The 16,606-nt window shown below is 38.4% G+C and overlaps 1 protein-coding gene and 1 long non-coding RNA gene across 2 annotated transcripts in view; one reads left to right on the forward strand and one right to left on the reverse strand.

The window, feature by feature from the left end:
* Positions 1-631: 631 nt before the first annotated feature.
* LOC122182239 overlaps positions 632-16,606 on the reverse strand; it is a 46,654-nt gene continuing 30,679 nt past the window's right edge. The window contains exons 2-5 of the long non-coding RNA XR_006179753.1: positions 7,383-7,510; positions 4,025-4,166; positions 2,790-2,906; positions 632-758 (exon numbers count right to left, since the gene is read on the reverse strand). This is a non-coding gene — a long non-coding RNA (uncharacterized LOC122182239). The remainder of the gene's footprint in view (positions 759-2,789; positions 2,907-4,024; positions 4,167-7,382; positions 7,511-16,606) is intronic.
* LOC122182238 (interleukin-31 receptor subunit alpha-like) overlaps positions 14,178-16,606 on the forward strand; it is a 26,338-nt gene continuing 23,909 nt past the window's right edge. The window contains exons 1-2 of the mRNA XM_042875350.1: positions 14,178-14,220; positions 14,416-14,466. Coding sequence (XP_042731284.1) covers positions 14,178-14,220; positions 14,416-14,466 — 94 coding nt within the window. The remainder of the gene's footprint in view (positions 14,221-14,415; positions 14,467-16,606) is intronic.

The following is a 16,606-nucleotide window of genomic DNA, read 5'->3' on the forward strand; positions in this document are numbered from 1 at the left end:
TATTGCAGTATGTTTTTCTCCACACGTGATTTACTTTTTCTATTTTAACAGCTGATTATATGTTCTATAGCTATGCCTTCATTTTCATAGTTTCACAGTGATCTGGCTTAATGGGTAACAGGTGTTTTAGTTTCACAAACAACTTTTAATGAGCCTATAGGAGTCCTAGTCAAAGAAGCATTTTCTATTTTTTTCCATTCTGTTTAAAAAAAAAAAAAAGCCAATAGAAACGTATGCTCAGCAGCTCCAATTTAGGTTGCAAGGAAACTTTGTTTGCATTAAAAAAGCATTGTTTACTGGGAATGTGATATGCTCACTGTTCTCTCCTTAAACGAGGCAGGAAAGAGGGAGAAATGCTGCATATTTAAGCACTAGCAGCTTCCTTGTGCTATGCTTTTGTCCCAGTTAGGATTCAGCCTCAGCAGGAGCTTATGTGCAGAGATAGATGATGTATGTTACACTTAAAAAGCTTCCATGCTAGTATTGCTGTCTAGAAGCAAACTTTGTTTTCTGTCTTGCTGTAACTCCCTCTGCCTTTAAAACCTTTCAAACTCTTTCACCAGTATGAACAAGATCAGACGCAGAAAAAAAAAAACTCACTGGATTTATCACCATTGCCACATTTATTGATTTGTCTAACATGCCAAAATAACAAATCAGCATGGTGATAGCATATTTTAGGTTGCAGATTTCAGAGACTCTTGCCATCCATCTCAGCTGTGCACCACCACCGTTTCAGAGAGCAGAGCAGTGAGCACCTGCAAGAGAAGTTCTCGCATGTTGTGCCTTGAATATGTCATGAACACAGTAGCCACTACCAGATAGACATATATGCTTCCATAGCTTATCTTAGAAGCACTTCACAAGTATCATTCATTACGCTTCAGCATGCTGTACTGGAGTGAACCAGTAAAAGAAGGGAGAACCATTACACATCAGAACAAGGGAAGAACACATTACAGAGCATATATATAGCACATTTGGTTGCAGGGTAGGATGCTTCTGGGTTTGGAATTAACTTAAATTTTATTTTATTTTATGTAAGACGCTTGAAATTCTTTCCAGTAGTGTGCTTTCATTGTTAAGACATTAGGACAGCACATCTAGACTACAATACAAGATTCAATTTTGCAAGCCTTTCCTGTCATGAGAACCCATTTTAGGTGTAGAGGAACTCACTCACCTCTGTGCCTGTGTGTTACACTGCCCTGCACAGCTAGCTAGCACAGCACACAGGCCCAGATGGGCAAAGACAGGCAGCAGCCTGTGAGTTGTTGTGCTTTTTGCTGAGACAGTTCTGCACCACTCTGAACACAAACTCATATTTTGCAGCATATTTCAACTCCAACTAGAAAAGGAATATAAAGAAAAGGAAGCCACAACATCAAAACCAGCAAACCTAAGGTAAATAAATTATAGTAAAACACAACAGAGTACATGCAGAAAAATAAATAGAGAATGCATATATCCTTATAAGACTGAACCAAGGAAATGGCTTTTCATTCTTCCCACCCCCCCTTTTTTAATCTTTCAGTTATAGGCTCTAAACTTACAACCTATTTTTGTGAATTCAGCAGACACAGTTGCTATGGAAAATACGTAATGCTCCTCCAGGGTAGGCAGCAGATAAAAGTGAGTGTCACAACTCAAGTCATGGAGGCTCAGTGGGGCAGTGCTTTTCCTCCCTGCCTACCTGAAGAGTATCAGTAATGCTTATGGGCAATGTGCAAATATTAACAAATCAGATGAGAATTTCTGAGCTGGCTGGAAAAGTAAGAACAATACAAATAAGCAGCAGGAGAGGTGAAAAAGCATGCAAATCAATCTATACTTTCCAGTCCGTAGGTCCCAAGCCTCATTACCTTTGAAACTTTAGCTAGTGCTTAAGCAGCACTCTAGTTTCTTTCTCAAAGATGAAGGCAGGGTCTGCCATCCACAATTTAATGAGCATCAAGGAGATCAAAAGAGCCAAGGCAGAGAGATTCCAATTGTCATCTTAAAATAAACTATTTCTGTATTTGTTTATTTATAATTCTTTATCTTCTAATAATTATTTTTATTCCTGTTTTGTACATATATTTGAGGGATGTTTAGAAGAGGATGGCATTACTGCTTTCTAGAGAGATGAGGAAAAATAGTAATGTGCCCTTTATGATCAAAGTAGATTTATATTTATCATATATTGCTTTTCATCTTCAGTACTCTCTGAAAACATGCATGTATTATACCTTAAAACATTCTGTGAGATACATAAGATGAGGTCATATTCATTTTCTATGTGGAAAAAAAACTGTGCCAGGGAGAATTTTACTCATCTGTGCATGAGAGGAGTGACAATTGGTCTGAGGGAAGGAAAGTCCAAGCGGAAAAAATAAGCAGAGCAATGAGAAGCTTGTTTCTTCTATCATTCCCCATCATTTTAATTCTAAAATCTGGAGGGCTAGAGTAGTATCTTTTTTCAGAGGTAGAGAGGTTAAACTGTAAAATATATATAAAAACATGTATGTATACATAAACCTATGAAAAGGAGAGTACACATACCAAAGGAAAAACCTGAATGACATTCCTGTTACAAGAGCAAAACTTGAACAAGCAGTCTAAGTTCAGTCTTCCTGCTGACTAACGGAACAGTCCTAACTAATAGTCACAACATTACTTTTTGTTCTGCAGAACTACTGCTCCCACAGCAGAAGCAATGATTATTCAGCATTCAGTTTATTTTTCACTGTCCAACATATACTTCCATCTTGTTTTTAATGTCAAATAGTTAACTATAGAAACACAAATACCTTTGGGGGTTTCCCCAGGAGGTCCTAGTCTCCGCTAGCTTGAGGAAATGATGTCTGACAGGGTTACACCTTGGGTCAGCAGTCAGAGCTCAGCATTAATAGCTCCAGCACAGACTTCTGTAAAGACAGCGACAAACGTACATCCTGTGACTCAGTCCCTATCGCGGTACAGAAGTGCTTGGTGGCACAACCCTTGGCCTGTCTGCCACTTCTCAAAACAGTTTGGCCACTGTATCCCTAACCTCCCTCTCTGTGAACACCCATGCCTCCCAAAAAGAGGAGCAAACCTAGGATACAAACTTTGTGAAGAAAGAGGTGGCTCATATGATACTTATTCTACCATCTAGAGGGGTTGCACAAAACTTAGGCTGAGGCGCATGTATCAGCTTCAGTCCTAACTCATGTATGGGCTGAATGTTCAAGTGCAAAAATATTCTGAAAAAGAATATGGTTAGCAGCTTTTGCTTCATCTATACAGAAAGACAGAGACTTCTATTGAGCGCAGCCTTGATGAACAAACACAGCACAAATATGCATGCAGTGCTAGTGCTCTATTAGTCCTGAGCACAGAGCAGCTCTTCTCAAATGCTAACACGTATCATTTAACAGCTTCTACTGACCAAGGATATTTCAACCACACTGTACTATAAAATAAATTTTTTCTGTTAAAATTAAAGTGAAAGGTGAATATTTATGTGTACTACTTCGAAGCCAGAGATTTTTCTTCAAACTTGCTGAAACCTGAAAAATTGCACGTTGGCCAGTGCAAAAAGCCAGTGATGAACAGGGTGTATATTCATTGTTGGTATCAGCACGTTCGAGTGGGTCTTGGAACCACAACGGATCTAGTGGCATTTAGTGACACCTAGTGGCCCATTCTCGCACATGAAAAGTACATAGGAACGGGAGAAAAAACATTGTTCTCTATGTGCATCAAACCCAGATGTCTGGGAACAGATTTCAGTGCCCTCAGAAATCACGGTAGAGAAATACACGATGCATAGCTTTGGGGAGGGGACGAGACCTGGCTGAGTCAGGACTTTCGGCATAAAAGTGCTGACAATTGCTTCATGTCTTAAGGGGTACACAACAGGGTACTTTATGGGGATCTAGTGGCTCTCATAACGTTTACAATGTTTTTCTGATCTTTTTTTTCCCACGCCCTTTTCCCAACTTGACATAATCTTCTGACGGTGTCCAACTTAGGTTTCATTCACTCTAAAAATACACCTTACCTGCCTAAGGAAGGGGTCTTTTCCAGCAGGTGTCACTGTGAAGTAATAAATGCAAAATCCACCCCCACCGGCGGTGTCAGGAGCCGGCAGGGCAGCAAGATTTGAGAGCCTTCAGCAGCAAGCTCTGTGCTAAAACCAAACCCTGAAACAGAGGATGCCATTAAGTCTCGGGGAAGGAAGCCACGGTTTTGCCTAGTGTTCGATGGAGGGCTGTAGGACACACCCATCCTCCTGCAGCTGGACAGCACGCCCCTGCCTGAGATGCCCTTGGGTTGAGCCACCAGCATCTCAGCAGTGGCAGAGCACTGACTTTTGAATGTCTGAAGCCTTTTACATGGCAAACTCTTGCAGCCACAGGGAGCTGAGTCTATATTTTCTACTTCGGTCTTCATGAAGGCCTTTATTTCTTTTATCTGTAGAACAGGGCTGGTTTTCAGGAGCTGGTTTTCAGAAGCCAGTTAAAACCATGGATGCATGTGCCTGACTAGGACTGGCTTTAGGGAGTCAGATTTGAAAATGACATTGTCACTTTTTAATTTGGTTGTAATCAAATTTTAAAACTTTGTTGTCAGCAGGACTCCAGCTAAGTTTTGTTAGCTATTTTAAATCTCCCCACTGATTTTGCATTTTTCCTGTTACTAACAATTTGATATCAGTGTGTCTGGGAAATCAGCTAATTCATCTGCACTTTTATGAGCAGTTCAATTATATCACTTATTTCATTACTGTTATACAAAATGTACCATGAGTAGACCTAGACATAGAAATGGATGAGGAAGTTTTTTAGCAGCATTTATTTCTCAGAAAAAATATTAAATATTAATGACATTTTGCAAAACTGCACCACCTGTGATGAACCGTCCTTTTATAAGAGACCAAAGGACAGGAGCTCAGAAACTGACAGCATCTGAAAGCTGATGAGAGGACACCCTGCTTGTCTCTGCATGAGTACTCTACTCCTCCAGACCATGCTTGTCTCTGGTTCTTGACTGTTGCCTTTCAGAGTGCCAGGACAATAAAGCTCCACTATACTGGAGATTTTATTTTATTCTCTTTCAAGAAACGATTTTCAAATAGTTGTCAGAGAAAGGGGATTTTAATTGCTTTTTTTTCCTACTAAAAAAAAAAAAAAAAAAACCACCTAAAAAACCCAAAATCTATCTTCAAGAATCTTAACCTACTTAGCTTGTCCATGACTGTTAGCATTATTGGAGTGTAGGGGTTACACAAACAAGTCTTTTGCAGATAAGTTCTCATCAGCACATACTGTTAAATGTAACCTGATTATTCTCAAAGCCTCTGATTCCCACTATAGTGGGAAATGCTGATATTTATTGGCATTAATTAAGATCACACACCTTCATTGTTCAGCTCTCTGAAAAGGTATTTTCAAACAGCAGTGTTCTGTTTTGTCAGTAATTTAGAAATGGCCTGGTAGATTTTGCCCTGTTGTCTTAATTTAATTTAGAAAAAGAAAAGTTTCTTGGTACAATTTGGAAGTTTGAAGATGTTGTGAATTTCTGCCTTGTACCCCACAAAAACATTTTTGCAAAGACAACACTGTCTCCATGGAGACCTTAAAAAGGTATTTCAAATCAAGTGTCAGCTTTAAATTTTGCTATTTAAAGCATGCAATGTGACATGAGAGAACATATTTCTGAGTGTGACTTTTGTCTTTTGATCTCTGAAGATAAACTTCCTTGAGGTGAGCAGATTACCAAGCACAGGACACAAATTAATTGCTTGTAGTCTGCATTATAATTTTCACTTTTTAAATTACTTTTAATGAAAAAACCCCTTTCCCTTAAAAAAGTTGTAATAAAGTAGCATAAATAAATGTGACCTTTCTTGGACTTTTCCCTCCATTAACTGCTTCTTTTCTTGGGCAAAACTTATCCAGTACCATGAGTGAGAACGTGATTATATAAAGATGTACGAAGCCTACACAACACTACTCAGAAACTTATCAAAGTTTCAGATCTGTGATGTATATGTTATTTTCTTCTTACTCTTCATGACTCAGAAACTCAGTTAAGTAAAAATATTTTAATGTATTTGTGTCTCAGTGAAACATTAACATGTTTAAGAGATCTTCACCTAACTTAAATTCATGTTTTATATGGAAAATTTATGGAGGAGGAGACAGAGGGACAAGGTTTTCTGCTACCTGCAGAAGGGCTCACAGAGACATGCTGATTCCAGCTTCAGCTGGAGAGCAGGAACCCCAGCTGTGCAACTAGCATGTGTGGTTCTTGTAGCACAGCTTGGACCCAGCTGATGATACTCTATTCCATTCATCTTGCCATACACAGGACCATGGACATTGTTTGAATTATACTTGATTTGAAAACCAATAGTTGCCTACTCATTGAAAAATTCTAGGTAATTTGGTAACCACTCAAGAAAGATCGTGAGGAACTGAGGAAAACAGAAAACAGAGTGATTGAGAGCCAGTATGGAATGTTAGATATGTCAGACTTTTCATTCCACTAGCTGTCCATGTTACAGATTAAGAAGAAAAAGTTCTAAAGACTAGTCCATCTCATAAAATTCTTGAGTTGTCAATGCATCTTGTGTTATGCTTTTGCGATGTAATTTGCAACGTAGCATAATAAAATTAAAGAAATCCAGACCCTCTTTATTGAGATGTGCAATGAAATGTTTATGTCAAAATCTCTTTTATGTTATAAAATGTCTTTGTTGTGTCTTGCAAGGCTCTGAGATGTTATTAAACATGTTGTGGATGGCTACTGCCCTAGTCACTCAAAAGACATAAACACAGCTGCGTCTTCCAAGATCAAATTCCCTTGTAATGAATACTGGGAAGAAAGGTGAATCATTATATTTCTTCATAATTCTTCCTCTAAATCGTTATAAAAAGGAAAAACAAACTAGAAACTCAGGCTTTTTTCCAATTATGTCACAGAGACAAACAGTTCTGGTATAGCCTTCTGTAAGGAGTAATGTGAATAAGAAACAATCAATTTTAAGTTGGAGCCTTACAAATTTACAAACAGGCTGAAAGACAACTACTTCAACAGGAGTGGAGCTGATGACTCAAAGTTTCCCAACTTCTCTTCAGAACCCAAGGCAGAAGGGACAAATGAAAAAAAAAGTTGTTCTCTGTTACAGTGCTGTTTCCTCCTGAAAGCTTCTTCATTTTGTTTCACTTCTAGAAAGCTGAATTAATGGCTGAGCATGGACTTAGTTCTCCAACCTCTCCTAAGACTGAAGTGATGCTAACAAAAAGTGGGGTCAAGCACGCAGGCCTTAGCTTCCCTCTTTCAGAAACAAAGAAACATTGCTTTTGAAAACCATCTCAGCTTCTCTCCACTCAGAATCAATCTGTATCACTCACATCAGAGAATAAGCTCCAGCACTGGGTGAGGCAGGGTACCACAGGGATGCTCAGATGATTAGACACTCTTTGTCAGAGACTGCTTTCTTCAGCTATCAGGCAGGCTCCCCTGTTCCTCCAGCCCGTCTCTGTGAAAAACAGGGTGGTATATAGAGATATCAGATTTCATTCACATCCTCTTACAACCACACAGTGAGAGCAAATCTCTCAAACAACTGTATCTTTAACTATAACTGTATGGCTGTCAATGACCCTGAACCACTGCAAACTGTGTTAATCCAGAGTGTAATCTCTTTGTAGTTTGTGTATATATATATCTATTCTTGCATTATTTTACAGGAAAAAAAAAAATATGTTATCCAGACATCCATGTATATCCAGTTTCTTCAGAGCATTCATAAAGAAGACCCCAACAAGAAAACTACAAGCAGGTCAGCTCACCTATTAGATCTTCCAGTGGCACTCTCTGTTACCTCAAATGTGTCTTTTACATATTTATCATATCCAGCTGAACATCGGAGTCTACATATTGACAATATATTGTTTTTTTTTACCAAGAACCTGTTTCTGAAGAGAAAACAGACCACTAAAAAAGTATTATATAAATGGATTAGATTCAAATTTCCTCCATTTCAAGGTTCCTTATCTTCTCTGCAGCTCAGGTTTACTCTTCAGCACTTCTTAATACTACTCCTGTTTTCCTCAGCTTTCTCCTATTCATACATATATATATATTAAAAAAAAAAAAAAAAAAAAAAAAGAAGCTTGCAATTGTAATTATGCAGAGCTCCATTGCTTCATGGTGCCATGAAAATTTTCCTAGAATTGTAGAATATCCCAAGTTGGAAGAGACCCACAAGGACATTCAAAAGGCTTGGAGCCCTGGCTCCAAGCAGAACCACCAGTGCAGCAGTACCAGTTCAAAACCCATGTCTGAGAGTGCAGTACAAACACTCCTTGAACTCCGGCACTTGGTGCCCTGTGCAGCCTGTTCCGAAGCCTGACCACCTTCTGGTGCACACCCTGTCCCCAGCCCCCAGCTGCCCTCCCCTGGCACAGCTCCATGCCGTTCCCTCAGGCCCTGTCGCTGTCACACAGAGCAAAGCTCAGCGCTGCCCTCCACTCCTGTGAGGAGCTGCAGCCGCCATCAGGCCTCCCCTCAGCTCCTCTGCTCTGTGCTCAGCAGGACCAGGGGCCTCATCTGCTCCTCATGTTTTCCCCTCTAGACCCTCTGCCATCTTTATAGACCTCTGTAGAAAAGTAAAATTCTCTAACTGGAGAGAGCTAAGCAGGATCTGCATTCTTCAAAATGGGAAAGTAAAGTTTGCAGAGGGCTTTTTGATAATACTGTAGTGTAAGAAAAAAGAAACTGGGTAGCTTTGCTTGAAGTGCTTGGTTTTTTATCAAAGATGTCACTTGATTGTATATTATTATGCTCATTATTTTTTAAAAACCAGAACAGACCTACTTTCAGAGGGCAGTGAGGCACTGGCACAAGCTGCCCGGAGAAGCTGTGGATGCCCACCCTGGAGGATTTAAGACTGCGTTGGTTGGGCCCCAGGCAGCCTGAGTTGGTGGGTAGCCACCCTGTACATGGAAGTGGGTTGGAACTTGATGACCTTCTGACCCAAGCCATTCTGCAATTCTACGATTCTATGTTTTACGATTCTATGATTCCATGATTTTATAAGCATCATAACCATGTCTGCACCTTCGTTAAAGTGCTGTGACATGTGCACCGTATGTGCTTCAGCATTAAACAAAGCCTCCTCACTGTGCTGGGATGTCCGAACATTCAGAAAACCTGTCACATTCTGTGACCTATCACTTATCCACACCTCATCAACTCAGAAATGAAAACTTGGCCCCCTGCGATCAGCAGACTTCACCGTGATAACTCCCCTGGCAAAAGGCAGATAAAATAGGGACAAAGCCAGAAACAGCCTAAGAGATCTTTCTTCTTCTATTTCTGCTATTTCTATTTTCTGCTATTTCATAAATAGAAAAATAACAGAGAATCAGAATACACAGAGACAAGCTAATGAGATAATCAGGAAAATGAAGTACTTTTCACATGATAATAGTCCTGGAAAGAATGAGTTCTTGAAGTTAGGAAAATACAGACTGATAGTGTGAAGTAGGAAAGAAAATGTTTAAAGTGTGTTCACTGAAAAATGTACAACTGTAATTCAGACAGGAATAAATACAAGGCTAGAAGCTAGAAAGAAATCTCACCAGACATTTCTAAATTTAGGAACAGCCTCTGTTATGAGTGGAGAGAACCAAAAAACAATTTTTAAGATGGAATGATTTCAGTTCATGACGGAGATTGCAAGAAGTGGTTACCTATGAGAGTAGGGCATTAAATTCAGGGAGTCACAACCTCTCTGGCATTCCTATGTCAATGGCAGTAAAACTAAGCTGGAAGAAAAGATTATTATCAGAATTCACACTGCACTAGAAGAAAGCCAAGAATTCCACAAGTCTATAGAGCTTGTGGTCAGAACTCTAATTCACAAGGGGCCATAATCTGATACTCAATATTTATGTTTAAGAGGCTCAAATGAGATGTGACTAACTATACACCAATCTTTGCTCGAGTGATTTTTCTGAATTAGCAACGATATGAAGCAGAGTAATCTAGATGGGGAGATACAAAATAGTCCATGCCAGGATGTTCTAAAGCATGGTAGTTAGTCCCATAATAAAAGCCCTTTGTCAAGATAAGTCCAACCAATTGCACCTCCTGCGTAACTGTTGCAACCATGGATATGAAGAAAAATAAAAACCATGACATTATTTCATCAGTTTGGAAAACTTAATCCCTCCCTGACTTTCTGTTCTGTACAAAAAATAGCAAAAAAACATTTTGTGAATTATTTTGGTATCACCAAAGAAAATTAAAGAACAAACAAAACAAAATGAAACAAACAAAACAACAGAAGCATAGCAAATGATACACAGCACAACTGCTCACCACTAGCCAACTGATGCCCAGTGAGCCTCCAAGCAAAACCAGGTCTCTCAGCCAGTTCCCCGACTTACTCTTCAGCACAACACCACATAGTACTGGACATTCCTTTGGCCAATTTAGGTCAGCTGTCCTGGTCATGCCCCCTCCCAGCAATTGTGCAGCCCCAGATCCCTCACGGGCAGGGCAGCACAAGAAGCTGAGATGTCCCTGGCTCTGTGCAGCACTGTACTGCAATAACTGAAACATCAGAGAGTTTTCAGCGCTATTTTCATCACAAGTCCAAAACACAGGACTATATGAACTGCTGTGAAGAAAATTAGTTCTATCCCAACCAAGAAGAGCAGTAAGACGCAATGAAAGGTGATCTAGAAAGGTCTTGTTTCTAATTCAAATCAAAATACTTAAGGCATTGCCTCTGAACACAGCTCAGCCAGCTTATGCCTACTGAATGTTGTTTTCCTATCACTGGTCTGAAATATGGCATGGAAGATTTCTTCCAATTAATCAGGAAACAAAACTGCAGCACTAGCTGTGATGCTGCAGTAAATTGAAAATGCTTGTCTCATCTGATTGTGTTGCCTCAATTCTTATAAATATTCCTTCTGACACACCAGACAAAACTCTGCATTTGTATTTAAGGAGATTGGGCATCACAGTGGTGACACCATACATCTACTCTGTACAAGTAGAATTTACTTCACTTTTGGTCTGAATAAAATCTATTTAGTTTTCTTCTTTTCCTTTCTTCCAAGGAATCTTCATCTAGATATAAAAATTGCTGGTTCTCCCATAATCCACATTCGCTGTTCTGTTTATTTACGCTTCATCTATTTTCAGGGGTTTTTAAACCTCTTGGAAAGATCTCTTTGAAGGTTCAGCTAACGCGTTAGGGTGAGCAGTGTGATTTCCATGAAGATAGCATAAAGCTCTTTGATTGATAAACTATTTCACAATGTAACTTGAACTTGAAAGGATGAAACAGAGTGTGTTGGAGACTCCCTATCACAGCGAGTTTCCCCCAGGGGTGTGGCCAAGGGCTGAGTGGGATTTTTTTCAAAGGCCATATCAGAATTGCTTTTTGAACTCAGACATTGATGTTCTCTGGCAAAAAGTAGTCTGCAACAGCCTTTCAAATCTTTTGCAGACTTGCACATCTACTTTTTGGAAGCAGTTATGTAAGAAATAACTTGTGAGTGTAGATCTTTTTTAGGTGCATAGAAGAATGATTCAGGACTTCAACATGTAGTAATAATGGGACAAAATCAAGTTTGAATTTTTTATGATATTGAATTTGTTGCAATATGCACAAAACAGGTCAACTGTATCCAATATAGACTTTTTTTTTTTTTTTTTCCCCCCAATAGATAAACAGAAAGCCAATTGAAGCAAAAATACACACACTCAACCAGAAGAAAATGAAGACCTCAACTGCCTGCACTTCAGAAAAGGTAAGACTTCAAATACAAGTGAGATATTCCTTTGCTGGTGCAATCCATTTTCAGTCTACATTCTGCTTCAGTTGCCTACCAGACTCTGCATGTGCTTTAATGAGCTTGCCTGTTCCACATTATCCAAACTGCCTTAGAATGTATTTAGGACTCTGAGTACACAAGATTACAGGTCTCTTCTGTTTTGTTAGCATTCAGGAGCACAAGGCCTGCTTGAAAAATGGACTCTGAAGCTCACAGGCTGCCTCATTCACCTTTGATGTGTTCCACAGGTATAAAGCAGGACAAAGGGGCTGGCAAGATATTCATCACCGTGCTTGTGCATCTTTGGAGCTTCTTTTTGCTTTGGAGTGTAACAGCCAACAGGTGAAGTTGGGTAGAGCAAAAAGATTTTCCTTTGTTTTTTCTATTAATTTACTTGATGCAGTCCAGGCTAAGTGGAAGAGCTTAATATTGCATACAGAGGATAAACACAGGTTGATAACCTGCATTGTCTTTTACTGCAGAATTTAAATAAGCAAATAAAGAAAAACATTGAGAGAAATGCTTAACCGCATCTATGGACTGAGAAACCATTTAATTCGCAGGAGAAGCGAAGAGAAGAACCCTTACTGTGATTTTAAGCTTATCACTGAAGATGGCATAATTCAACCTGTTCTGAATAGCAGAAAAATTTAAGGCATATACAATTCTGACTGAAACCCATGCAAGAAAAAGAGCTAAAATATTAAACACTTGAAAAAGCAGTCCGATGCAAAAGGTATTTCATAAATAATAGCTCAGTTTCTGTTAAACATCAAAAGGCTACTACGGCAACTGTATACCTGACCTATAATTAATAACAGGTTCCTATTCCCATGGCAAACACTGGTTTATAAAATTCTGTCCTTTGTTTTGATTGGCAGTGTGATCTCTGCACTTCTACCTGTTGATCTATTTTTTCTTTAAATGGAAGTAACATCCCTACTGAGACCTAGAGCTCCAGCAATCATCACATGGTCTTGCTTCTCTTTACCCCTGACCCTGCTGGCTACACTATTTCACTTATACAAGACAGGATGCCATGGGCCTCCTTGGCCATCTGTGCACTTTTATTTTACTCTGAAACTAGAACTCTGCAATCAAAAAAACTCTACTATCAAAATCTCTCCATCTACGACCTGTGTTACCTCTTTGTCAGTTTTTCCTTACTGCTAATGAATTACCACTATCCTCTTTCTGTTCTTTGTGAGAAGTGCTGTCAAGGCAGATATTTGGATTTCTCAGGTAAGAGAGATTTTAATTTTGCATGCATGTCTGTCTACTTCCCTTCATCATTTTGGAACATGCTCCCAAGCCCATACAATCACATTACTAGGAAACTCCCTGTAACACCCAGTAGAATTGAATGCTCATTTGTGTTTCATGAACGTACACTTCAGAAAATCTGATAAGATATTGCTGGTGCAATTAGTCACACACTGCCACTGTACAGCAGGCTCAGAACCACGTCCATATCTTTCTTTTTAAACAAGTGATTCATTTTAAACAGGTATTGATAGCAATATATATATATTGGTATTTAATATTCTACTTGAAATACATTATGTTTGTCAAGACAATTTAAAAATTTGCCTATCACCAGGTAGGTCTGAATCCAGTCTCTGCTTGCAGCTGTCTAAACACAGAGGGGAAATTTCCCTAGAGTACTGAAATTTTCTGAAAATTTCCCTTTACAGTGTTAGCAGCAACTCCTATGCTAGTTCTGATGGCTTCTGTGCCTAGAGTTATTTTAAATGTTCTATCATCAGATTTCACAGACGTGGAACTTGTAGTCACACCTGGTGTGTGATTTTTATCTACAGTAAAGCTCCCAGGGCTGCTACCAACAACGAAGATACAGCATCTTTGCAGTGCTGATGTTATTTTGAGTGGGAAAAGAAGGCAGAAAGAGAAGACAAGCAGGGTCTGCTGCTACTATTATTTCTGCAGTATCCAAACATTCATGTTAGAGTAAGTCACAAACTTTGCTTTACTTTTGATATCAGTATTTCCAATTCACATTGATATTTAGCCTAGACCTTCGAAGATGCTTAAATCACCTACCTAAGTTTGCCCTGCTGATATCTTATACACATTTAAGAATCATGTTGTTACTTCTTGCAAACAGCAAGGGTAAAAGTTTCTACTTTTCATAAGCATGAAGTTAGGATTTTGTAAATATATTTAATAAACAGAAGCTTGAAAGTCTAGCACATTAACAAGCAGGTTATTTGTATTCAACCAATGCAATTACAGCTAGTGGACTGAAAGGAAGTTAGAAAAGGAAGTGTAAAGAATAGACTATAGATAGTGTAATGTTGATAGTAATCATTATGCTTCTTTTCAGAGAAGATGAAGAACTCTCTGCTTGCAGCTATCATTTTATTTGTAGCAGGTGAGTTTTCATTTGATGCATGATTTACTACTGTTTATATGTAGTGAAAATTCTAAAGATTACTCAAAGACAAGGATGTATGATTTAAATCATTAGTGGATTAAAGACTCTGGGTAGAAGAAACTACAATTAGTAAAAGATTTCCCTATTTATTTTACAGTTGTCTTGTTAAATGTATTCTTTTTTATTCCTTAGATTCCTGTAACTATTTAAGCTGGGATTTTCCATTTTGCAAGCAGCTTTCAGGTGCGTAAACATTTCTCACACGATGACTATTTAATGACAAAGATGGAGATCTTTGCTGATGGAAATATACCAGCTGAAGTGACTGCATTTGAAATATGGCATAGGGCTTTTTGGTTGAAATTCAGAATGTAGAAGCTGTGAATTTCTTACTGTTTCCCAAGACCTCACTCCCTATTGCAGGGCTGAAGGCACAGGGTCTATTTCTGTTTCTTGTTTCTGGGGGCCTCCTAGTGGCCTTCTCAAAAGACAATAAAATCTGTACCGTTTATATTAACAAACTTTTATGGTTTAGATTTAATTAATACACTACTGTCAATGGCAAAATGGATCATTCAAATATGTATCAATAGAGAGCATGGTGGTCATGTGGAATTTATTGTAGGCAGAAATAATCCTACTTGCTAAGAGCCACAGCAGGGAAGGTACATTTTCTAGTACATAGTACTGGATGAGATATCATAGTAAGACTATTTATCTGAAACTAACCATGCATTATTTTCTAAGCCTTGCTGTTATCCCACTGGACTAAATTCAAAGTGCTACTGAGAATACCAGACAAATAAGAACAAAATTCTAGAGTGGAAAAACTATGCCTCATCTGCCTGCCTGGCTGTTTCTTTGTTTTAAAAAGGAAATTAGATTGTGCTATCTTTGGTACAGGAAAAGTTTTCTCTTTGTACACCTTGTACAGGCCTAAAAATATTGCAAGGTATAGAGGAACTAACAATACATATGTTCTTTCAGGGAAAGCAGTACAGTAAAACTAAAAATGAACAGGATAAAACTGAATGTGCATAAGTACACTAAATCTCCCAATTGTAGGACAATTGAAAACATGGTAATAAGGTATTGTCAGCTGAAGAGTGTAATACAGGACTTGAGTATATGGGCTGGGGCAGTAGGTGTGGGGTAAGCTAATAGAGAGTTTCCATGCATAAAAACTACTCTGCTACTATTTTGCCTTGACTATTTTTAAACTCTCTCATAGAGGAAAAAAAAAATCTGGTAAAATCAAGAGCATGAAGAACAACACAAGCCCTTTCTTTTCTTAAAGCAGACAGGTCTGCAACAGTGTGGTCACCACTTGGATCTCAGTTAATAGAAATTATCTGGGAAGAGGTTAACAGAAATTTTGTAGAAGGGTGAAGAGATTTCCATTAGATTTCACCTCAACAACCTCTCCAGAACTATTATTTCACATGGTTTCAAGAGTAGCATATTACAAACATACTGACAAAAAGTGTTAGAGAAGTTCCAAAAAGGTTTATTTTCCAGGTGTTTCTTTAAAAGAAAATAAGAATTACCAAACCAAAGAAAGGCTCAATTCAGAGTAAAAGAAGAGGAGAATATGAGAGCAGTTGCTCCTTTTCCCAATTCTTAGAGTACCATGTAGAGGATGCAAGTGAGCAAGATTTGGTTTGGTGGCTGGACTAGAAAGCAAAGAATTCCATAATTATTTATGTTGCTGTAGAAACAAGCAAGACCTGATCTCAGCCTTTCGAAAAGGAATCTGCAAATGCCTATAAACTAATGCATCAAAATTGTGCATTGGAAATGCACGTTTCTTCTGGTAGGAGAAAGAGGTTTTGTGGAATGGTGGTCTTAAGTCAGAGCTATACTGACATATTTTCTCATCTAAATCTGCTGTTAATTTAAATATATAACTGACATCTAAACAATGGAGAAAATTCCAAGGATAGCTTGTCTCTCAGGTTATATGAAGAGATCACTCTGAATATGGAAAAGAGGAAGACCAATCTTTTATCACATAACTTGGGTAAATTTGATAACTGATCTATAACACTAATTCCAGAGACATATATTTACTTACTGAATATCAAACATTTCCTGCTTAATATTGATGAATTTATTGGCATCTGATTAAACCTACTAAATACAAGAATAACAGGGTCCTATTCATTATGGACAAAAAAAGCTACATTGAATATCCAATGTATTTTGAGATCTTTATCTACTTTTCTAAAAGAAAAGGAAAAGGAAAAGGAAAAGGAAAAGGAAAAGGAAAAGGAAAAGGAAAAGGAAAAGGAAAAGGAAAAGGAAAAGGAAAAGGAAAAGGAAAAGGAAAAGGAAAGGAAAAGAAAAGAAAAGAAAAGAAAAGAAAAGAAAAGAAAAGAAAAGA

This window comes from Lagopus leucura, unplaced genomic scaffold, assembly GCF_019238085.1.
Source record: "Lagopus leucura isolate 7727_CA_CO unplaced genomic scaffold, USGS_WTPT01 Super-Scaffold_100014, whole genome shotgun sequence".
Lineage (NCBI taxonomy): Eukaryota > Metazoa > Chordata > Aves > Galliformes > Phasianidae > Lagopus > Lagopus leucura.